The sequence below is a fragment of the Balaenoptera ricei genome, chromosome 10 (assembly GCF_028023285.1).
Source record: "Balaenoptera ricei isolate mBalRic1 chromosome 10, mBalRic1.hap2, whole genome shotgun sequence".
Taxonomy (NCBI): Eukaryota; Metazoa; Chordata; class Mammalia; order Artiodactyla; family Balaenopteridae; genus Balaenoptera; species Balaenoptera ricei.
The window spans coordinates 38663163-38688555 of record NC_082648.1 but is presented as its reverse complement, the minus strand read 5'-3'; the positions used below and the strand labels follow the sequence as shown (position 1 = coordinate 38688555).

At 37.7% G+C, this 25393-nt stretch overlaps 1 protein-coding gene across 2 annotated transcripts in view; it reads right to left on the bottom strand.

Moving 5' to 3' along the window:
* ARID2 (AT-rich interaction domain 2) overlaps positions 1 to 20803 on the bottom strand; it is a 169612-nt gene extending 148809 nt beyond the window's left edge. For both annotated transcript variants that reach the window (XM_059935721.1, XM_059935722.1), the window contains exons 1-3: positions 20569 to 20803; positions 20361 to 20454; positions 19197 to 19294 (exon numbers count right to left, since the gene is read on the bottom strand). In XM_059935721.1, the coding sequence (XP_059791704.1) occupies positions 19197 to 19294; positions 20361 to 20454; positions 20569 to 20660 (284 nt within the window). In that variant the 5' untranslated portion in view covers positions 20661 to 20803. The remainder of the gene's footprint in view (positions 1 to 19196; positions 19295 to 20360; positions 20455 to 20568) is intronic.
* Between the last annotated feature and the right edge of the window lie 4590 nt (positions 20804 to 25393).

Genomic DNA, 25393 nt, shown 5'->3' with positions numbered 1-25393 from the left:
AACTTCCAGTTATAAGATAAATAAGTACTAGGGATGTAATGTACAACATGATAAACACAATTAACACTGCTGTATGTTATACATGAAAGTCGTTAAGAGACTAAATCTCAAAGATCGTCACCACAAAAAAAGGTTTTTTCCTATGTCTTAATTTTATATCTGTGTGAAATGTTCACTAAACTTACTGTGATAACCATTTCATGATGCAAGTCAAATCATTATGCTGTACACCTTAAACTTACACAGTGCTGTATGTCAATTACATTTCAATAAAACTGGAGAAAAATAAAGCTTCTGACAAGAAAGGTGAGAGGAGATCACACACAAAAGAACAAGATCAACAATCAAATGTTCTCAAAAGCAACACCAGAACAACAAAAGAACAATGAAATCTTATCCTCAAAATACTGAAGGGAAAAAAACCCATACTCATTTTTATATGAAGGTAAATATCACTTAAATATGAGTGATAAATAAAGATATTCTAGGCATACAGTATCTCAAAGTTGACCACAAAAAGACCTTCTTTCAAAGAACTTTTGAAGAATGTAATCTAGCAAGAAGAAAAATGAATCCAGAAAAAATAAAATAAAATATGGCAATTAAGGGAAAATCTTAGAAGATTTATCTTCTTAAAAAATGTATATCCATAAGAATCCATTATTAAAACATCACATCACCCTTATTCCAACAAAACAGGGGTGGCAAGGAGAGTATGCGAAGGTTCTTGGAATTTATTGGTCAGGTAAGAGAGAGAACATACAGATTAAATTTAGACACTGAAAACATACAGTATAAAATGGGAGAGCTAACAATAATCACATTAAATATAAATGGGTTAAACTCAGAAGATGTATTCTTAGATTAAATGTAAAACCAAGATTCAAGAAAAATGAAAAATAAAGGGACACGAAAAAAGTACATGAAAAGTATGAACCAAAAGAAAGCCACTGTTAATATCAAAAGAACTAAAAATCAAGGGGGTGGGTATAGGAAGAATAAGAAACAAATACGAATATTATATACTGTTAAAAAGATAAAATGAGTGTGAATATGTATGTACAACCTCAATGTACGTAAGTAACAACTGAAAAATTTGGTGCAGAAGCAATAGATCGACAATTCTAACTGGAGCTTCTTAACTTGCCTTTGAAAAATTATGAAGCAATAAAAAAAGGGCAAAGATTTGAAAAATGCTACCTTGAAAGACTGATAACATATGGCATTACAACAAACACAAATTATATTCTTTGTGAACTTACACAGAACATTCTTGTAGACTATTAGAAAATCTAAGAAGCTGGACTAAACCTACCCTGATTTAATGAAATGTCCTCAATGGTCGTTTTCCATATTAATAATTTCCTAATATATTTCCAATTATTTATATTCTATGTTTTTCTCAAGAAAGGACTATGTATTATGTCAAAAGACAGTGTTAGCTTTCTGCCTATTTAGACTCCAGAAAAACAAAACTTGTGTTTCTTAAGAGATCACTTTATCAATGGAAATACAGTGACTATATTAGAAAAACTATTGCAGAGTAAATACGTTTCTCATTGAATGTCCTTACTAACGGTTAAGGAACCACATTGGCTATTCAAGTTCAAGAATATAAAATAATCCACAAATTAAAGGTCTAATTGAAATGCTTTCTCAAATTGCGTTCAGATGACAACAGTAGCAAGAATTTGCAATGAAGTATAATATTAAATAAAGTCTAATCCTACCAACACTCCATACTAAATATTTGCTAATTCACCTATCAAGGTTCATAATCTTCAGCTTTTAACACTAAAAACTTTAACAAAGTCTCCAAATTGTATTTAAGTAAGAACACTTTTCTGCACAGCCTACCTAATTAACAATTCGAAAATGCTGGCTTAGGGATCTTTGTGAAGGAAACCAGTCCTTAGCCAATCATCCCAAACTCTGCAATGAAAGAGGACTAGATATTTCTTTAGGAGTTTCAACTCCTTTTCCTTGTAATAATGATGCAGGGAAAGGAATGGACTGCGCTTTTCTACTTAATTCAGGCTGCAGTTTGGAAGGCTGAAGCCTCCCCGTTAGGCAGCAAAGGGAATATTCCTGAATTTTCTCCGAATATCAGAGAGAGAGTTCCATATTTTGCTCATGTTATAACCTCCTCTGCTCTTACAGGCAAAGGTAAACCCATGCCTTGGATGTTACGGGTAAGGAAGTTTAGGAAAAAATTAATGCCATTCAAAATGCTGCATTATTATTATTTGGGAATGCCTGTCCTCTATTTGTAGTCAGAATGTTGCTCATTTACATATTTCTTCACACATTAAGATGACTTAGGGTAGAGGCCAGTTTTACTAGCCCTAACTTTTGTGATCACTATTTAAAAATCACTCACAAAAGGAGAAAATATAGAAATGTCCAAACCAAATCAAATCAGTTTAGTGTCAAAATAAGATTTCAAGTAACAGCAAAGCCCTTTAAGGAGAAGATTTTTATTAAGATATGACCCTAAGCATATCCCACTAGACCATTTTCCTTACTCCCAAACACTCCTTTCCAAAATAATCCACTCATACTAGTCACACAAATGTGTGCCCAGGAATACCAAATATTAGAAAACATACTCTAAAGAACTCTAAATGGATGTACACCTGTCTTCAGTTCAGCCTGTTTTCATCATAAGTGTATATACTTATCCCCACTAGACCCTATTTCACATGATTTTGGAAAAACAGAAAGGAATAAAGATTGCTAAGTTACTGGAGCTAATAAACAGAAGTGCTGAGTTCCAGAGCTTGTTAAGAAAAAAAAAAAAAAAAGTGAACTTAGAAATGAAGTTGTAAAAAGTTCCTTCCAGCATAGAGATAGAAGATAAACTGAATTAATAATCTATGTAAAATCCAAAATTCCACATGACTGTAAACTAATGATGGTGGCCCTACACTCAAAAAAATAAAGTGTAGAGATACTATACATAGAAAATCCTAAAGAGGCCACCAGAAAACTACTAGAGCTAATCAATGAATTTAGTAAAGTCACAGGATACAAAATTAATACTCTCTTGCATTCCTATACACTAACAACAAAAGATCAGAAAGAGAAATTAAGGAAACAATCCCATTTACCCTTGCAAAAAAAAAGAATAAAATAGCTAAGAATAAACCTACCTAAGGAGGAAAAAGACCTGTATGCAGAAAACTGTAAGAGACTGATGAAAGAAATCAAAGACAACATAAACAGATGGAGAGATATACCATGTTCTTGCATTGGAAGAATCAATATTGTGAAAATGACGATACTACCCAAAGCAATCTACAGTTTCAATACAATCCCTATCAAATTACCAATGGCATTTTTCACAGAACTAGAAGAAAAAATTTCACAATTTGTATGGAAACACAAAAGACCCCAAATAGCCAAAGCAATCTTGAGAAAGAAAACCGGAGCTGGAGGAATCAGGCTCCCTGACTTCAGACTATATTACAAAGCTACAGTAATTAAGACAGTATGGTACTGGCACAAAAACAGAATGGAACAGCATAGAAAGCCCAGAGATTAAACCCATGCACCAATGGTCACCTAATCTATGACAGAGGAGGCCAGAATTTACAATGCAGCAAAGACGGCCTCGTCAATAAGTGGTGCTGGGAAAACTGGACAGCTACATGTAAAAGAATGAAATTAGAATACTCCCTAACACCATACACAAAAATAAACTCAAAATGGATTAAAGACCTAAATGTAAGGCAAGACACCATAAAACTCTTAGAGGAAAACATAGGCAGAACACTCTTTAACATAAATCGCAACATCTTTTTGACCCACCTCCTAGAGTAATGAGAATAAAGACAAAAATAAACAAGTGGGACCTACTGAAACTTAAAAGCTTTTGCACAGCAAAGGAAACCGTAAGACGAAAAGACAACCCTCAGAATGGGAGAAAATATTTGCAAACAAAGCAACTGACAAAGGATTAATCTCCAAAATATACAAACAGCTCATGCAGCTCAATATCAAAAAAACAAACAACCCAATCAAAAAATGGGCGGAAGACCTAAATAAACATTTCTCCATAGAAGACATACAGGTGGCCAACAAACACATGAAAAGATGCTCAACATCACTAATTATTAGAGAAATGCAAATCAAAGCTACAATGAGATATCACTTCACACCAGTCAGAATGGCCATCATCACAAAATCTACAAACAATAAATGCTGGAGAGGGTGTGGAGAAAAGGGAACCCCGTTGCACTGTTGGTGGGAATGTAAATTGACACAGCCACTATGGAGAACAGTATGAGGTTCCTTAAAAAACTAAAAATAGAACTACCATGTGACCCAGCAATCCCACTACTGGGCATATACCCAGAGAAAACCATAATTCAAAAAGACACATGCACCCCAATGTTCATTGCAGCACTATTTACAATAGCCAGGACATGGAAACAACCTAAGTGTCCATCAAAAGAGGAATGGATAAAGAAAATGTGGTACATTTATACAATGAAATATTACTCAGCCATAAAAAGGAATTAAATTGGGTCAGTTGTAGAGACATGGATAGACCTAAAGACTGTCATACAGAGTGAAGTAAGTCAGAAAGAGAAGAACAAATATCGTATATTAACGCATATATGTGGAATCTGAAAAAACTGGTATAGACAATTTTATTTACAAAGCAGAAATAGAGACATAGATGTAGAGAACAGAGAAGAAATGTATGGATACCGAAGGGGGAAAGGGGGGAGTGGGTGGGATGAACTGGAAGACTGGGATTGACATATATACACTATCGATACTATGTATAAAACAGATGACTAATGAGAACCTACTGTATAGCACAGGGAACTCTACTCAGTGCTCTGAGGTGACCTAAATGGGAAGGAAATCCAAAAAAGAGGGGATACATGTATACGTACAGCTGATTCACTCTGCTGTATAGCAGAAACTAACACAACATTGTAAAGCAACTATACGCCAATAAAAATTTTAAAAAAAATAAAGTGCAGCAAAAATTGGTTCATCAACTTTGAAAACAATTGGAATTCTCTATTAACCTGCTCTTCTGTAAACTGACAGTCTGAAAAAAACTGGCTCTTGGTGCTTGTTTCATAGAACCGCACAAGAAAAGGTTAAGCTTAGGGCCACATCAATGGGATACTATATTACTAATTCTGTTTAGAATTTTTCAATTCATTCAGAATTTCCCAAATTAGATTCCCCATTTGCTGAAAGGCCCACCATACCCACCAGAGTTCATAAGAACCTCCCCATGGCAGGGGATCTGATTCAGTACAACTACAATGTATCAATGTTGAATTAGGAGCTTTAAGAGGTAAATAAATTTTTTTTTTTTTAAAGTACTTGGCCCCCAAGACTTTGGTGGTAAAATAAGAGCAGCAAATTATAATTCACAAAACTAAACTCTAATTCTGACCCCATTACTTATTAGCAATGATACTTAAAGGCTTTTTTCCTCATCTATAAGATAGGATGACACCTATTTTGTAAAGCTGTAAAAATCCAGTGAGATGAATATCTGTAAAAATGAGCTATACTATATAAACTGTACTGCAGCAAACAAGTCTTTTGTAAAAAGATTTATTAAAAGATTTTTAAATAAAAAGCCACAATCCCACAACTACCCCAACTATTTTCATATTTTGCTAATATTCCCTTCAGGTGCTTCTCTTCACACACTTTTTTAATAAAGACGAAACCACGTGGAGTTCGGGGAAAACAATACAGCACGCCTTTTTTAGAGCTAGATAGCCCAGGTTCGAATACTAGCTCCTAAAATTACTAACTGTGTGACCTTGGACAAGATTCTTAAACTCCTTTGTCCTGTTTTCTCTTCTTTAACATCAGGATAATAGTAACAGTACCTATGTGATTGGGAGGTATGAAGAAGAAATGAGTTATTATAATCATTTGGTACAGTGCTTGGCACATGGCAAATTTAATAAACAGCTAAGAAAAGACAAAATTCTGCTTTTTAAAAACTTAAGATGATGTCATAAACCAAAAGTACATTATTATCTAAAGTATCATAGAAAGATTCTTTTAAAGATCTCTAGGATACTTTACACTGACTATTTTAAAAATCAATCTCCCTACCATTCCTTTGTCTAGATATTTTACAATGTATAATAGAATCCATCTATTGCTTCATACTTCCAGTAGAGGTCTCCATCTAAAAAATAATGTATCAGATTGAAAACTTTAAATTAGTATTCCTGTTATTTAAAAAAAAAAAATAGGGGCCAGCTTTATCAAATATGCAAATTTAACTTTTTCCAAGAAAAACATTTAAAAATATGGAATATCTGAAGAAAAAGTGACTTTTCCCAGTGATTGTTATATTTTGCTGTGGGTTCTCCAATAATACTCACCTCTCTTATAAAACATAATCCTTTGGACAGGGAAGGGAAAGAGATAAGACGTTGGATACAAATGATGAATCATGTGCTTATTTATCACCGCTACTGGCCAACAATTTAATACCTATGCCTCAGAGATGGTATAAGTCAGTAAAGTCATCTTAAAGTAAAAGTAAAGGTCATGTTTTGTAGTAGCAAAGAAATCGCAACAATTTCTACATTTATTCCTTTTAAATCACAATAGAGTAGCTAGAGTAATAAAGGAAGCTCTGAATTGGCTTCTACATTCCCCCTCCTATCATTCAGTAACAGTGACCTAAGACAATTCACAATTATCCTTATGCAGGCCCACCAGAAAAAATATCCTTATTTCTAGCCTACCAAAAAGCCTGGGGCTAGACCACCTTCTTAAAAGCCCTTCTAGCTAAGAATGATGATGCTATGAATTGATAGGTTCAGTAGTCATATCCAACTGTTGCTAAGTACATACTTCTTGCTCCTACCTTTAGGAATCTAAGTTTTCAGGCTCCATAAGCTATATTACTAGGCCTCTATAAAACATCAAATTTGCATATAATATTTAATGTCTACTGCAACTTAGCTCCTTAAATGTGTAAGACTTAAATGTGTAAGGTAAATATCTATAAGATTTGGTATGACCAAAAACTGACCAAGAAATTACCAAGCAATTTGCTTAAAGCTAATAAATAGTGCTGCATGTGTGCACACGCACACACGCATCCACTTAAACTAACCCCCAGAGTTTACAAACAGGGGAATAAAGAAGGAGGAATGTTCTAAGTAACTCTCAGAATTAGCAAGACTTTAATATCCAAATTATATCTAATTCTGAGGATCAAATATACAACGTAAAAACATAACACATTTGATTTAGTGATAATGGATTTGAATGGACAGACCCAAACATTTAAGATTTCTGGTTGTAACTAAAGCATGAATTTGCTTTTCATCTCCACAGGGTAGATAACCTATAAAGATGACTTGTAAATAAAGACAACTAACTACTTCTCACCTTGAGAAGATAAAAATCAAACAACTATCAAATCGTAGTTTATCCTAGTCTTAATAACATAAAAATCAAGCAATGAATTAAAAACAAAAACAAAATTATTGCCTTGTTTTTGTATAACCAGTGATGCAATGGCCAGCAAAGAATGAAATAGTGAAGAGTTCTTAATGGACAGATAGACAAAGGTAATTTTCCTCCAAAGTTATCATTTAGCATTTTAGCTGATTTTTATTTACATATTAAATTCCTAGAAGATGAGAAATATTTACATTCAAGCATAAACTGTAAAATAAGATTTAAAATTTTTAATAATCAGTATTAGTTCCTCTCTTGAACACTGATAATAATCACAGATTTTGAAAAATTAGTCAAACACTAGTAGATAAACATATGAAGGATATCACTAAATCTGACTTTTAAGTCTAACAGTATTATTCATTACAGATATAGAAATACTATGTTAATAGAACATACAGAGCTAAGACTGCATCAAGAGCACACAGCAGGCAGTGTCCTACTCAATGAGGAAATGATAGAACCATCCAACTAAGGTCAGCATCAAGGCAAGGAAAAGATGCCCTCGTCTCCCTAACTATTTCAAAGTGGCCAATACAATCAGACAAAAGAAAATGATTAAAGGCGTAAAATTTAGAAAAGAAGTAAAGCTATTCCCATTTGCAGATGACATACTAGTACGTCTAAAAACATTTTTTAATCAATGATAAAACTAATACAAGCGGCAAAACAATTAAGGCGCCAGATTACAATATAAAAAATCAGTAACTTTCATATAAATGATAACTAATTAGAAGATATAATGGAAGAGAAAACCACGTTTACAATAGCAAGAAAAATGATAATATACTTAAGAATAAATTTAAGAAATGTCAAAAACCTGTAAAAGGAAAACTTTAGACTCTTGAATGACACAAAAAGATTGAATAGAAGACTTTCATTTTTCTTGGCTAGGTAAACTCAATATCATCATGTCCATTCTCCTAAGGTAATTGTTTTTGATTTAATGCAATCCCCATTTAAAAAAAAAAAAGAAAGAAAAAGCTTTTTTCTGAACTAGAACAAATTAATGCTAAAGTTCATATGGAAAAAAAAACATAAACAAATACCCAAGAAAACCTTGTAAAAAAAGAACTATGAGATGGGAATGGCACTACCGAATATTAAAACATGCTATATAAAGCCACAATAATTACAATATAGTGACATACCATTTCTTAACCCCCCCAGGTCGATAAAACTTCAAAAGCTTGAGAAACACATGGTAAGGCTATGGGAAACAGGTACCTTCATATACTGCTGATGGGAATGCAAAATAGTTCTCTCCTACTTGGAGAGAATCTGGTGGGAATCTGGCAGAATTTAATCAAATACATATGCCTTTATTCTTTGATTATTGCATCAACCCCCACTTTAGTAATTTACTCTGAAGATCCATCTCCAAAAATTTGAAAATAGGTTTGCATAAGGCTACTAGATTTGCAGATTATTCATGTGACATTATTTGTTATTGTAAAATACTGGAAACAACCTAAGTGTCATTACGTAGGAGACTGGATGAATAAAGTAGGATATAACCACACAATGGAATACTATGCAGCTGTTAAAAACAAAAGAACTTTATTAACTTTAGAGTTACAGGCAAGATATTGGGCTGGCCAAAAAGTTCGTTCGGGTTGTTCCGTAACGTCGTGCACAAACATTTTGGCCAACCCAATACATTAAGGGAAAAAAAGCAAAATAAAAAAATAGTGTGCATTCTTAATGTTAAGATGGGGAACTAAAAATGCATGTATATACCTCATTTTTACAAAACAAAACACAAACAAAAAAACAGGAAGGATAACCGGAAACTACTGGTTACCAAAAGAGCATGGGTAGGAATGGGGCAGAAGTGACAGGGAAGAAAAGAGGGTAGAGGGTAAACTCCAAGCATATCTTTTCTTAAATTTTGATTTTAGAATCTTAAGGGTTTTATATATTCATAAATAAAATTAAAGGAACAAATAATGGGGAAAACACAAAATTGAATACAAACGGAAAAAATGTGAACTTTACTGTTTTAAGTGAATAACTATACCCAGAAAAATAGAATCCAGTCACTGTGAACCTTTTTTAACACAATTATTTACAGATATAAAGTCAGTCTGAACACAAAAAGAAATGCAAACAAATTTGTAACTCCACTTGGCAGGTTTGTTGTTTGTAGTGGTATGGGTATAACAATTCTGAAACTATTCTCTATGTGTTACAAAACTAGCAAGATAAGTAAATACACTGGTGTTAGGAATTAGGGTTCTCAATGCAGTTAAAGGGAGATACATGGAATGGAAGAAGGCAAGAGAAAACGTGTGTGGATTGTAATTAGAGATATCAGTATAGCCTTATGATTTGCAAAATGTGTATATTCATATTTAAAATAAGTAAACTTGCTAGCTCTGCCCTCTGGAAGGGCCCAGAAGAAAAGATAACCCAATAACAATGGGTACATCTACCACCCAGATTTGGTTTCTATATACCATTCCACACTAAAAGGAACCAGGACTTCTTGAAGAAATAGCTGATGCTACAGCAGGGAAAGCAAAACACAAGTTGACTCTAGAAGATCTTATTTTGTCAGAAAGCAAGAAAGAGCTCAAAAATAATAGTAACTTGATAAAAATACACAGAAGGCAGCTTGAAAGGGCTCCTCCTGGCCAAACTGAAGCAGCAAAATGCATAACTGTAATAGACTTTAATCCATTGTATAATATAAAACTCTAATAAATAAAAAATAAAAATATTTTCCGTATCATAGATTGCCAACTAATAAGATGTAGAAGAAATGATAAAATTAGAAAATAAACATCATACAGCCATCATAATAATTGATTCAGGCAAGAATCATCAATGGATATTAAAACCACTAGGTAAAAGTTTGACAGTGAGCAAGATATTTACAGTCTCAAAGTACGTCTCCACGGGTCATTTGCTAATTACAAAACAGAAAATGGAAACTTTACAGTGGAGAAACCAGGAGGACACCACCTTAACCAAAGTTAATGTCAGCAATAACGGGAAAAAGTGACATCACATACCTCCTGCCAAAAATGCTTAACCTAAATCTAATCCTCAAAAAAAACCTCAGAAAAATCCAAATTTTATAGCACAGTTGACCCATACTCTTCAAAAATGGTAGTATCACAAAAGACTGAAGAACTAGAGATAACTAAATGTGATACAAGATCACAGATTAGGGATGGGTGGGTATGACAGCTATAAGACATCTTTGGGGCAACTGGTAAAATTTGAATAAGATCTGTATATAATACAGATAATATGATTATATTCATGTTAAGTTTTCTGAATTTGATTATTTTACTACTGTTATATAAGAGAATGTTTTTATTCTTAAGTAATATACACTTAATTAGGAGGAAAGGGCATTATAACTGTAATGACAGCAAATGATTAAACAACAGTAATGATAACAATTATAATAATGTGTGTATATATGTATACACACCATCACATATAAAAAGGAAAACACAAAGCAAATGTGGCAAAATAACAATTGGTCAATATAAATGAAGTGTAAACAAGAATTCACATACAGAAAACGAAAAAAAGATTTAACAATTCTGAAAAAAGAAAACATAGGAAGGACAAAAAATGATAGGTTTATCATTTCTCTCTCAACCAGATTTTTTACTACTAAATTAATACATCGCAATGGGGGGCTACCTGGAAAAACTACTCAAAAATTCAGAAGTTTGACTTTTTAATGGTGTAAACTAAAAAGGTTATACCAAACCACTTAAGCACTCTTGACCTATTACTTGTGAGTGCACTTGGAGGTACAGCCTGCTTAGGTACTAAATACTGTTTATGAAGTACTAAGTGGTCTGATCTGTGCTCAAGTACATTGAAAATTCACTTAACCTATGAACCATTATGGAAAGTGTGATCAACTTGGGCATTATTACTGACACATTTAAATTCAACCCCACCTCTAAAGTACAACAGGTTAGGGCCCTAACCATGGTCTCTTCTTTGTCTTATTTTAATGGAAGAATGTTCCTACTGACCTCATGTATGTTATATTAACATTTTATTTATTTAAAATAGCCAGTGGGCTAGGAGAAGGGCAAAAACAAATTTCATTTGAAAACACGTCACCATGAAAGATGTGTATATTATAATTATATAATAAACATCATCTCTGTGCACAGAGCAGCTGACCACTGAACACTATTAAGTAAGAATTTACCAAGTACAATAGTTAAGAACTCAGAAAGAAAGAATTAAAGATACTTGCCATATATCCCATTAAGATGTATATTCAAACAATATTCTTGTACAACTTTATTCAAATCCTACTTCATAAAAAGCAACACTTTGGCTTGGTCCCATTACACAGTAATGAAAAAAGTCATTTACCGAAAGAAGCAAAAGATAAACATACTAGGTCATGGAATATACCTGAAGATATTTAACAACTGTGGATAATGGAGGGTTATGTATAAAACAAAGCTTTGTAAAATGTAAAGCAGGTCTATCACCAGGGAAAAGAATGGAAAGGTAAAGGGGAGAAAGTGTGGTTTGAAAATATATAAAATAAACCTTACCAAGTGGCAATTATGGCTGACACTTAAGATTGAAAGTTGCATATAACCTACAGCCTTTTTTGTTTTTTTTCAGTAGCCCATATGCTCCAGAAGAAAAGAGTCTGAGTGGTGTAAAGAAATTCTTTTCTAAGTGTTATTTTTTCTGAGATTAAATAACATCAATTACTTCTGAAATCTGAAATGATAAAAATAAAATCTCACATACGAAAAGTTTGAAACATGAAGATAAAGCGCATTAAACAAGACAAGCTATTGTTAGTATTGTTATTTTTAAAGGAATTTATACAATATAAGTTAACTCCCCTAAGCAGTACTGAGATAGACCAACAAAATCCTCACAAAGAGAAAAAGCGGTCAGTAAATTCAATAAAATAAATGGCATTCCATTTGGGGAAAATATTATAAAGTCGTATTTAAAAACAAAACCTAGATATTAAGAAATTTTATTTTTAATTAAATTTTTAAAATCCAAATTACTATACAAATACAGTTAGGATAAGCTCAAATTGGTAGTTCATTTACCCCTTTTTTTCCCTTTAACTTAAGTGGAGCCCTTGTTATCTTCTCTAGAGCCCAGAAACAAAGTAGGGTGTGTCCAGGCTCTGCTTAGAGATGACAGGTGCAGCTTGAGCAGGTGCCCCTAGACCAGATGTCACCTAGAGGTTTTGCTCTGGATGCAGTCCTGGCCAACATGTTGGTGCCAAGTTAAACCAGTTATCTCAGCAACTCAATTGGTTTAATTCCAACACTTAGATCAGCTGTTCTCAAACTTCAGTGTACTTAAGAATCACCTGGGGCATACTTTAAAAAAATACAGTGTTTTAGACCATTAAGTCATAAAACCACTGATCAATCTTAGCACCACTAAAACAGGACAACTAAACATTATATGCCTCATAATCTGATGAAAAGCACAGCACTACCTATTAAAGTACACCTAAAATACTAAACTTGAATTTTTTCAATCTTTAAATCTAATAGTTTTTAGGAAATAGATACAGGGGATAGAGGAACAAGTTAACTGACACTAGAAGGAAGAAGTCAACCAAATCTAGAATTTAGGGCATTCTAAAGGACAACTGACCCCATTACTTCAATAAATCAGTGGCATGATAGGAAAAGGGAGCTGTTAAGAGACTAATGAGATAAAAGAGCCAAAACAAGAGATTCAGCCCCACCATAAAATTCTCTTGCAGTAAGATGGGGTGGATCTGCAAACACTAATTTAGATATTGATGGAAGTATGAATCTATCATTTGGGGACAATAATTCATAACGCAGTATCTATTCCTAGATATCACCAAGAGATTCCAGTTCCAGCAATAGATCACTACAATATACTTAGTCACAAGGGTATATATCTTATAGAAACGAATTAACTTTGAATTCAGAGCATAATGAATACTCAAAAAGTATCCAAGCACAAGTGATATTTTTTAATGTTTGAAACAAAAAAATATATGTTAGACCCTATTTTAATAAGACAATTCTTGGAAAGCACAATAAAATTCATAGAAAACCTGAATGCTACTGAGAGTGACAATTTGCTCTAAACCATCTCTATATTCCAGGTCCCCCAAAAGTTTTATATCCTAAGTGAATCCATTAATAACCTTTACGATAGGTAACCAATACTAGTATCGATCACCATATATACATTTTTGTGTACTTCTGAATAAAAAGAATCAACCTGCTTATTTCCTGAACTCTACTATGGATAACTGAACTAACCATATTATTTACATTTATTTTAAATTCAAAAGCCAATGCTTTTGCTTTTCGTAACAATTATGCTTACAATTTCAAACCATAAAATATTTGATGACAATCTTTAATTCTAACATCTCCATTTTTATCTCCAGTAAGTTTGGTCCTTAAACCAAGATCTACTTCTAAACAGCTTTCCCTAAAGTCAAAATTCATGATTATGATCTATGTTTTTGAAATGGTAGAACTGAAGCAAATACAGATTTTAGCATGACTATCATATTTCAACAAAAGTAATTACTATTCTGCAAAACAATGTGACCAATGATTTGGCTACCTTTCTCTTCCTGGCAATGAACACAAGATAATTTTAATGTCCCCTATTCGAACAACTATTTAAGTATTACCAATATAATTCTGCACAGCAATTGATAAAGATAAGCAAATAATAGAACCATAAAAATCATTTAAATCTGTATTTATATATATCTATATAAATATACATAATTACCTCTCATTTCTCATTTTCCATATTTAAAATTTTTCTTCCTTTACCCTCATTACTTCTAGCTCAGGGTTTCCCAAACTGTGCTCCACAGAACTTAGTAGATGTTCCGCAAACATTCCCCTGCGATGTACGGTAGTGTTTGGGAACCATCATTTACCATAGGTGGAGGCAGGGAGGTAATAAATAGTGTTTCTCCAAATTGTCTTGAGATCCACAACTCACATTAACAAAATACAGTCTCTACGAAGTCCTTCAATGAAGTAACACAAATTTATCGTTATTACTCAAATTCATTTAGTCTTTTTTCAAGGAAACATACTGACATTTCAGGAAAACAAGTGCTTCATACAGCACAAATTGGGAATCTCCACTCTAATTGATCCTGAATACCCAAGAGTGTGGTGACGATGGTGGTGCCAGATGAAAGCAGTAGAAAGAGAACCACTCCCCATATGTCCTCTACTTCCTAATTCAAACAAACCCTATATTTACTAGCAAACTTGAGGAGGGACTGTACCGCTCTGGAAAATGCCCAATAAGCAGCCTTCCCCCAAATAATAATGAAAAACACTCTAAATACTTTACCTAAAAACATGCAGTACTGAGTACTTACTCACTGACTAATGCACCTACATTCCAGTGAATTAAAATGTTTGTTTTTCCTTCCTTTTCCAACTTCCAATATCATTTCATTTCAGATTATAAAATATTCACAGAAGTGATATACTTCTCTATCAGTCATAGTGGATTTTACACACAACCAACTGAAAATACTGAATCAACAACAGAGAAGAGGTAGGATTATAAGAGTGCTCCTCTTTAGAAGCAGACAATTTTAGTTCACAGCTAAGGCAGAAAATTTAAATGCAAAAAAGCATATAAACATTTCTGGGAGTTACAGTTAAGTTCTTAGTTTGTGTCCTCAGTGAAAACTATCCACCCTGGAAAGAGTTAGATTTATTTCTACTTGAGGGCAAATTTAAGCTATTTAAAACATGGTTTCTAAGACACAACACTAACCTAGCTGAGGTCTCATAAGTCTTTCAACTTTTTCTACTTTCCACTCCTCCTTTCAACAAGTTTGCACACCCTCTAAACTGTAACAGAATATGAGAAGATATCAAAATCAGGTTTGTTCAAAATGAAAGGTTATAGTTTACAAAATTAATTTTTAAATGCATATATGAATAATTTATTTAGATACAATTTTTCTTCCAGTCTTCATATTACTTTTATTTTCCTTCCTTAAATAAGGAGAGCAATCTCCATTTATCAATTCTGTTGATACACAAACTCAATGTATTACTTTATTTACTTATATTACAGTTTTGAAGCATTCTTTCATTTAACCTCATGATTCATAAAAGACTTTCTCTTAAAAAAAGTGATCTACATGGTAGACACTAACCACCCAGCACACAAGTGTATTCACTCTATTTACCTGATAAATATAAACTTTAATTGGTATAATTTAAGGCAGGGCTTCATCCACCAAGGGGGGAAAAAAATAAATAAATTCACGATGAAACTGAAAATTCACTATAGCGGGTACAATTCTACAATTAAGTTTCTGACTATTCCAAAGGTAGGTACATGTAAAAAAATCATTTTATAAGAAAATCAGTAATATACAGTGTTGTAAAACAAATTTTTTTAAGTCCAAGGTATTTCACCTCCTTTTCAAAAAATCAAGTTTTATAATGGAAACATCAACTTAACCTTGACTATAGCTGTACTATTGGCATCAGTAAGCTAAAACAAAATTCTTCAACTATTTGAAATATTTACCTAAATCTTCATACCAAGGTTTCAAATTCTTAACAAAAAGTAAGAGCAGTAAATTGTCCCCCAATCTTAGCACCAAAACAAAATGAAAATATAAAATTAACTGAGTAAATATGGAAAACACTGGGTATAAATACACTCAGGAATAAATTTAACCATAAGTAATTTCCAATTATATTTTAATTTCTTAAAATCACTTTGACTAACAAAGTGAATTCATAATAGATTGATTAAATATTACTGAACACATATCAAGAATACAACTTTTTTGTCCAATTAACAAATGTCCCTAAAGCCATTTAGATACTTTTGCACTTTAACTTCTTCATCTACAAAATGTGGGAAATTATTAACTTATCCTTTTATACTTATAAAGATATTCTAATAATGAACATCTGTGGAATATATTGAGATGTACATGCCAAGAACGGAACTAAGTGAAAACAAAATACATAGACATAATAGATGAGTAATATCCAAGCTTTAAATATAGTACTTTTACACATTATCAGTAGGCACTTTTATTTTTAAAAATTAACTGCCAATGTTAAAACAAATAATCAATTGCATTTTCAATTTTAGACTTTGAGAAATTTTTGTAGACAATCTACAACTGAATAAGTGTATGTTTGACACAATCAAGCTAACTTTTGGCAGACCACTAAACTCAAGTCTCTGTATTTGATGTCTATGTCTGTTAGAATGGCCAGCATATTAGTTTGTTCTTCTTTATTTAAATGTCTGCAATATCATGAAAATATATCATAAAATACCAGGCTAACAGCTACCCCTCTAACTACAGAGGAATGTCAGCAAATTTTAAACTTCTAAACAAGAACACATGTAATGACAGTCCTTACAATAAGTCAAATGAAACAGCAGTTCATATTAAAAAAAAATTAGTCCACCTGTGATTTATAAAACACACTGCATTATCTACTCATCAGAAACCATGATACTCAATTTGACATATCAAAGAGGGAACTTACAAAGTCACTTGATTACTGTTGGTTACTATGAAGAGGCACTCTTATGGTTAAGTAACAGAATTACTGTGAAAGCTTGGCATCCTGTCTGCCAGTTAAGATTTTTCAGAGGAAGGTGTAAAACCCATCATAATACATGTCCTCCAACTGTACAATATTACACCACTATGGAAAAAAACCTTCCAAGGTTGGTAGTACCCAATTTTTGACCAGCATATTTCTTTTGTATTTCTTTACAAGCCATGCAAATCTTCACATGGTTTTATTTTCCAAAACAAATACTTCAACTTTTTTCCTAGTAGCCTAGCTACAACCCTACAAAAAACAAACCTGGAGAGTGACATATGGAGGAAAAACAAGTTTAGCTAAGGACATAGTTCAAAATGTAGCTTCTAATAAGAGCATAAAACTCAAACTGACCCGAGAACAATACAGAGTTGTGAACAATCTTGAAACTACTACTGTTAAAAACAGTATCATCAATGGATGATAGATCCCAAGATAGAAATCACAACTGGAAAAACAATATTTATGTAACTTATAATAAACTGGGAGTCTAGCCATTTGATTATGCTAAAGCTCTATTAGTATGAATGTAAACTCTTCAGAAAAACACACATCCCATGAAACATATATATCATACAGTACCTTCTGGATATTAAAATCAATCAATCAATCATCCAATAAATATCAGGCATAACTTAACATGTATTTTAAACGGTCTAAAATCCAAATGGTTCAAACTGATTACCAGAAAACCAGGACATGTATTAACAGTACTCCTCTCAATATTATAAATGAAAATGAGCAAGTAAGTATCACCATAAATAAAAAATTTTCTACTTCTCACCACATTACTAAATCAACAATTTTGAAGGTTAATTTTGTTTTACTTTGTTTTTTGTTTCAGTCTTTTATTTTAAAATGCACTCTGACACATGCCATCACACCCTCACAAGAGATAACAACTAACCATATTTAATATTTTCTAGACTTCTGTGTAACTCAGTAACTACTCACAAAGTTCTGCAAACTCTTCAGCTTCAAGCCTGAAGTCAATCTAAGATAGCCAACAGAAAGTACACCTGTGCAATTACTGCATTTCCTATTCCAGAATGCTGAACATAACACAGAATATCTACATCTGGATATTGCATTTGGAGCAATGATAAACGCCAAGCTCAAATTATGCAGAAGCCACATTACCTAAAAGGCCATCCTATAACATCATTATTAAAAAGCAATAAATGTGAAGAGCATTATTTTAGTTTTAAATAACAAACACCAACTAAAGAGCCTTTATGGGTAAGTAAAATAAATATTAAAAATAAAAGATGACCTCATAATAAATTACAATATAAAAATATTCCTAGGAGAAAAACTGAGAAAAAATTAAGGCTGAATCACAAAATATATTATCTAAACTGTATCACATGCCAACTAAAGAAGAAATTTACTTTGTCAAATAAATAGTCAAAAAAGAAGGGGAAGAATGAAGGAAAATCCAAATCAAAGTATTCCACTTTGCAGTATCCCTAATTTTCCTAAATAGATAATAATCCTTTTAAAGGTTTTTAAGTCATTCAAAAATTCCAAAAAAAAAATATATATATATATATATATTTTATATATATATATATATTTTAAGAACAATCCTGGTCACTTAAGGCACCAACATGCTATGCTATGCAGAAATATTCTACTGAAAAACTACTCAGTGACACGGTTCCACACAGAGGTTTCATTTTTTTAAAGAATCTTAAAGTCAGAATTTTAAAAGGCAAAGGAGTTTCCAAAACAAAGAAAAAAATTTCCCAAGGGATCCGAAGTTTCATTAATTATCTTAACTCTTACTAAGCATCACCTTTCTGCCCCTCTGTGGATATCAAACAATCAATAACTATGTCACCAAAGAATGTTTACCAAGATGGGGGTGGGGTGTCACCTGTAATGATTCTGTATGAAAAATGTAAACAATCCCAAAATAGGTGAGGAAAACTTTCACCTTCTTATAATCTCAGTTTACGGATATTTAATGTTTCTCAGACTGAAATTAACAGAAGTTTAGACTGTTTTGGTGTGCAAGGTTTGTTTCTTGTTTGGGGATTTTTTTTTTTTCTTTTTGCTAAAACAAATCTCCCCATAAATCCCTTATTCCCAAACACTGTTGGAAGAGTCACTACTACTCACCGCAAGTAATACTGTTTTAAAGCAAAGGCAGCGTTAGAACAACTTCTGGGAAAGTTGAACTCTTCAACAATTTCTCCCCACTGATTCTTCTCAGAAACCTGTTAAAAACACAGCCACACTTGTCTGAAAGTGCACAATTCAAGAAAACTCTAACCTAACTCTGAAATAAATACCCATTCTACAGAGATCTGCAGATACCTCAGGCATCAGTGGGTGATTCGGCTCGATCCGTAAGAGTAACTAAGCAAGGGCTGCTTGAATCACCGTGTTTTCACCCGAGAGCCCAGTATTTAAGAGCACTTGTTTTGTTTGGGGGGCGGGGGGGGGGGGTTGGTGGGTTTGTTTTGTTTTTGAAGCCCGGACAATAACCAATCGCAAGTCCCTCTGTCGCCCCCTTTTAAATCTCAACGCGGTCCGTTTACACTAAAAAAAAAAAAAAAAGTTCAAAAGGATCAATACTGTTCCGGAGAGCGACGTCCGCAGGTTCTGGGGGGGCCGGGGCCGATTCCGATCCCTCTCCCAGATCTATCCATCTCCATAGGCCCTTCTTTGAGGCCTACAGTTTCTGCCTAGCCTTGAAGCCTAAGATGGCTATTTGGAGACAGGTCCTGGTTTCTTTTGTTAGCTGTATAAACCGAGAGCGAAGGGGCCGAGGCTGTGCCCCCGGCTGCCGGGATCATTTCGCAGCCGATTATCGATGTTAAACCTGCCCGCGCTAATTTTGAGTTGCACGAAAACTGCTCTCAGAGTCTGTGTGTCTCTGTGTCTCCGCCTGTGCTAGAGCGGCAGCGGCGGCAGAGCTGACTCGCGAGCGAGCGGGCGGGCGCGGGCGCGGGGCGGGCGCGGGGCTCGGGCGGGCGCCCCGCACGCCCGCACTCCCCGCCGCGGCGCTCAGACCCCGCCGGGCCGGCCGGGCACCGGGTAGGGCGCGAGCCGGCGCCGGGCCGCCCGCCCGCCGAGCCCCGCGCCCGCCGCGCGCACGCGAGCCACCAGGCCAAAAACAGCCCCGCCGCCGTCCGCCTCCGTGCCACCGGCTGGGAGCGAAAAGAACGCCTCTGGCCCCCGCGGGCCACCCCCCCGGCCCCGAGCGCCCACTCCGGGGTCAAAGGAGACTTTTTGGAGGAGACCAGTGAGAGGGAAATACAAATTAAAACTTCCACTCACCTTCGCGAATCCGCCTAAAGTAGTGACTCTGGTGTAGAGACCGTGAAGATCCAGCTCCTTCCCACCCACCGCAGGGATTTTTTTAAAAGGCGACCTGCGGGAGAGAGAAAGCCCCGCACTTGTCAGCCGGGACCCCGCGGCGGCCCGGGCGGGAGAGCCCCGTTCGCCCCGGCTCGCCCCGGCGCTGCCCCCCCGGTTCTGCTCTCACCCTCTGCTGTGGTGGAACTGCCGCAGCTCGTCCAGGAAAGCGAGTCCCTTTCTCCGCTCGTCCGGAGGCGCCTTCCCCGTCGAGTTTGCCATTATTTTTTAGAAGGAGGTTTTAAAAAAACCCAGATCGGTGTTTTAAAAGCGCCCCCCGCTCCCTGCGCTTCCTACCAGAGCCCGGAGCCCATTCCTCGGCCGGCGGCGGCGGGGCTCAGTCATGGGCCGGCGGTGGCGGCGGCGGCGGCGGCGGCGGCGGCGGCGCAGGGAGGGAGGGAGGGAGGGGGAGGAGGAGGAGGAGGAGGGGAAGGAGGGAGCAGGAGGCCAAGGGGAGAGGAGGGAAGGAGGGAGGGGAATTTCTAAAAAAGTTTAAAGAAATCGGAGCGAAACTAGAGGGGCAGGCGACTGCCGGATCCGCGCGAAGCCGCGGGGCGAGCGCGGCCCCCACCCCTTCCTTCCCTCCCTCCCGCGGCCCGGCTCTCGCCCGCCTCTCAGCGCCGCCGGCCCAGGCGGCTCGGCCCGGGGACGCGATTCAACATGGTGCTGCTGCCGGGGGCGCGCGAGCGGGCGAGGGGAAAGGCGAGCCGACGGTGAAGGGCCGGGGCGGCCGGAGGCCCGGTAGTTTCGGCGGCGGCGGCGGCGGCGGCGGCGGCGGCGGCGGGGCTGGGGCAGGCGGGGCTGGGGGTGGGGAGGGGGAGGTCTGTGTGGTGGTTTGTGGAAAGCGGGGTGACAGCGTGTATTCCGGCCGCAGCTCCGCGGGGCCCTCGCACACATTCACGCGCGGCTTCGCGGCCGGGGCGTCCCCGGGCAGAAGGCACCGGCGGCAGCCGAGCCGCTGCGCGCCGCCTGCCCGCTTCCCTCCCCGCCAGCCTCCCTCTCTGCCGCCTCCGGCGCCGCCGCCACGGCCGGGCAGCCAGCGCCGCACAGCGACCCCCGAGGGCCGGCCGCGGCACTGCGCCTGGCTCCACACCGCCCCGGCAGCTCCTCGCGGGGAACAATAGACTCGGCTCGCCGGGCTTAGGGTTCATCTGCAATGTGCCGCACATTTCACACGCACACAAAGCCGGCGGAAAGGGGGGAGGCGCGGGGAAACGGCCACTACCGGTTGTTCCAGGGTTAGGGGTGGAGGCGATGTTCGCGTCCCCGGCCCGGCTGTTGGAAGGGCCGCCTCGGAATCCCCGCCCGCCCGACAGAACCGGTGTGGCGCTCGGGAGGGAAAGGAATCCCAGAGGGGCAGCTCCTCACGCTACGCATCATTCACTGATCGGAATAAAGTCAATCTGTCACCTTTTTTTTTTTTTTTTTTTAAGGTCTAAAAGAATCGGCTTTTCTGAGCCTTGTGCTAGTATTTGGGGGCCTGGTTAGCACATTTTCCATGAATTATCCACGGACTAACTTTAGCAAACTATAAATTAAATACAATGTGAACTGCCTGTCCTAGTTCTATGGAAATAGAGTCATGCTCTTAATTCATCTTGACTTTGGTTGGTTTCACTTCTCAAACAAGATTATTCTGTGTTGAGTTATGCAAACAGTAATTAAACTGGTTGGGAAGCAATCTTTTGAACTTTGACGATAATAATTAACGTTTATATTTTTCTATTAAGGTATCATAAAGATAGTGCGCTTAAAACAAATATTGAATAAAACCTTATGTCTTTGCTTTCTCTCAAGTGTCTTAAATGCGATATTTTTGAAGCTTAAAAAAGGCTGTTTAAATGGGAGACGCAACATCTCAACAAATACTACCACAAGTTTGCATCTACAAGGGGTGTTGCAGTCAGCCCTTTGCTACGGATGCTAAGCTTCACGAGATGTGAAACGTATCATTATTCCCATTTCCGCGATGGCCACTACGGGCAAAGTCACCAACACCCAAGGTCACAGGCTAGTAAAGGTCTGGCTGGGTTATTTCAGATAGTGATTCCAATGAGAACATTTATTTGGTGGTGAAAAGAATTATGTAATACAGTCCAGCATGCTTCCGGTGCTCACTCTAGGAAACGGATTTCTTTCCCAAGTAAAGTTTGTCTCTTAAATGCGGTCGGAACAAGGCTGTGGCTAGGAAGTTCCTGACACCCAAGGGCCACTAAGTGTCTCGGAAGCCTGTGAGGGGCGGAGACCCAGCCGGGGGAGTGGAGGAGCGAGGCCAGGGCCGGAGGCGAGGGGGGGGCGGGGCAGGAGGGAGACCAGTTCATCTGTCCCTTCCCCCACCGGTCCTCCTAGGGGTGGTGGAGATGTGGGCCGCAGAGCCGCGAGGCCCGATCTGTGCGGATTCCCTAAACGCCGCACTTGCGCACAGCCCCTTACGTAACTGTCAGCGCCGGGGATTCCCTGGAGGGGGTCATTCTATTCAACCATTACACACACCCCGAGCTCCTGCCTCCGCGCCGCAGCCGCCGCCGCCACCGCCTCACAAAATGGCGGCGCCCATACAGGAGACAGCGGCCACCTCCTCCGCCCCATTTTGTGGGAGGCGAGAGATCTGTCAACGTGGAATGCCTCCGCTGAGGATGCGTCCGAGTTTGGAAATCCTGCTTAAAGGATGCAGCCGAGGGGATCTCCTTCGACGGAAAATGTCAGCGGCTTGTAGCACCTCCACGCTTTTTCCCTTTTTTCTTTTTCCCGAAGGAAGCGCCCGAAACTGCCGGGGGACTTGTAACTAAGGAGAGAAGGGAAAACTGCGGCTGACTGCTCCGGGGACTTCCCGCAGCGCCTTGGTGGCTTTGGTTGCTTTTCCACGTTCCCGGCAGCTGACAGCGATCTCCCCGAAGGTCGCCTGGGCCTCCCGGCCCGCTCCGAGGGGAAGGGGACAGGGCGACGCGAAGCGGCGGCGGTGGCTTCCGCCGCGTCACTTGTGCAGCGAGACTTTTCGGTAGTTTTTAAATGCCAGAGTCCACAGCCCCGCCGGGACCTCTCGCCTGAGTCGTGGGCATCGGGAGCCCCGGACGCCCCTGCTCCGGGGCCTCGCGGTCGGCCGGGAGCCGGGTGCCCGGTTGTCCGGAGCGGGCGGTCCTCGCGGTTGCCCGCAGCCCCGGCGCGCCGGTTGGTCGCCGTCGGGACCCGGGCCGTGGATGGTGCTACTGGGGCAGGAGTGGGAACGAAGGCACGTACACTGAAAATTAAGTCGTCCGAGTCGGGACCTAGGGTTGTGTGTTTTAACCATGTCTCAGGTTAAACGTTAGAATGCCTTTTCTAGTATCCAGCTCTGCAGTGGGCAAACCTGGTTGCCTTATTTCTCATTCGAAGGGCAGAATGGAGGGATGATATTTTATATTTTTGTTTTTCAAAGGGGAGGTTGCCACTTTTGAGCCACTGACTGCTTGCTGGCAATGTGTGTTCATGTGTATACAATAATGTGTTTTGCCTTGCAGTACAGATAGCAAAGGCTAAAGACCTGGAGTGTGATTCTAACGTTTTAATGCATTTTTTATTAGCGTTTAAAATGTGATGTGTAACGGGACAATCGACTCAGAAAAAAGGAGAAGCTGTCGTCTTCAAAATGGAGTCCTAAAGGATATTTGATGGATAGAATTTAAAATCAGAACACTTTGGATATGCTCTAGTCAGAGAAAACAAAAACATAAAACGTGATGTTTATCAGGTTACAACATGGTTCGATTTCCCCAAGACTAGAAAAATGTAAGGCCAAAGTAAGCTATTAACGGTATTTGCTTGTAAGAGGAATGTAAAGTTTTAAGGAAAGAGGAGATTCGTTTTATGAAACTTAAGTATGCATTACACGAATAGTTTATTCCAAAATTTTTTTCCAGTTACTGCAGTCATTTGTATTTTGCATGACATTTTTTTGAGGTGTTTTGTTTATGCTGATTTTGACCCTCATATTCCCTCTCTAGTGCAGAACTGCATCTTTCTGCAGGCTGTGCCTCAGTAAGTTCCATGCCCCATCCCCTCCCTGCTGCACCAGCTTGATACTCCTGGCGCATGCATTACCAAAATATAATTGCTAGTGCTGTCTATTCCTACTGATGCTCTTTAAATTTAATAAATTTGGATACCGCTACTCATTCTGTATCTCTTGCAAGAATACCCTATCTGAGCACCCAAGTACCCAGAGAAAATTTTTTTAATGGGATTGCACTAATAGTAACCCTAGTGCATAGTATTACATTTCTCTGTACCGTATTGCATTTCCTGTAGTGGGCAGCATAGAGCAGGTTGGATCCTGAAAAAGAAATTGCTAGAGATCTGTGACAGTTTTACAATAGATATTCTCTAATCGGATAAGATACAAATAAAATGTAGTTCATAGTTTTCAAGCATTAATGGAAAATAGTCCTATAAAAATTACCGATAGTAGTGGAAATGTCGAAACTCAGTGTAGTTTACTGTTCTGATGAGAAATGTTGACAGACAAAGCCCTTTTGATGTGAAAAAATGCAAAGTTGTTTTTATTAGTAACTGCAAACCCTGAACACCATAATTAGAGGTTTCTGTTATTTTATACGAAATCTCTGATCCTTATCAGTTTTAGTATTAACAATTTTAGTATTATTTAGAAATTGTGAGGTTTAAAATTCCCTCATTTAAGTAGCTTTAAAAAACTATACCAAATTTCAAATCAAGCATGTCAGGTATGATTACAGCAGCTGAAATAATTGAGAAATTGGTATGTTGATTCATTGGATTAATTTTGGATTTTAGGTTACTCCCAGGTTTAAAAGAATTGGTTGAAGAAGCCTATTGAACTTAAGTTTATATTTCATTAAAGATGATCTTAGGAAAGGAACTGTTGGTAAGATGTGAGAACGCTTTCACCACTTGCTGCTCTAGGCTGTGTCTACTGCTGTACTTTTTTATGTGGACTAACT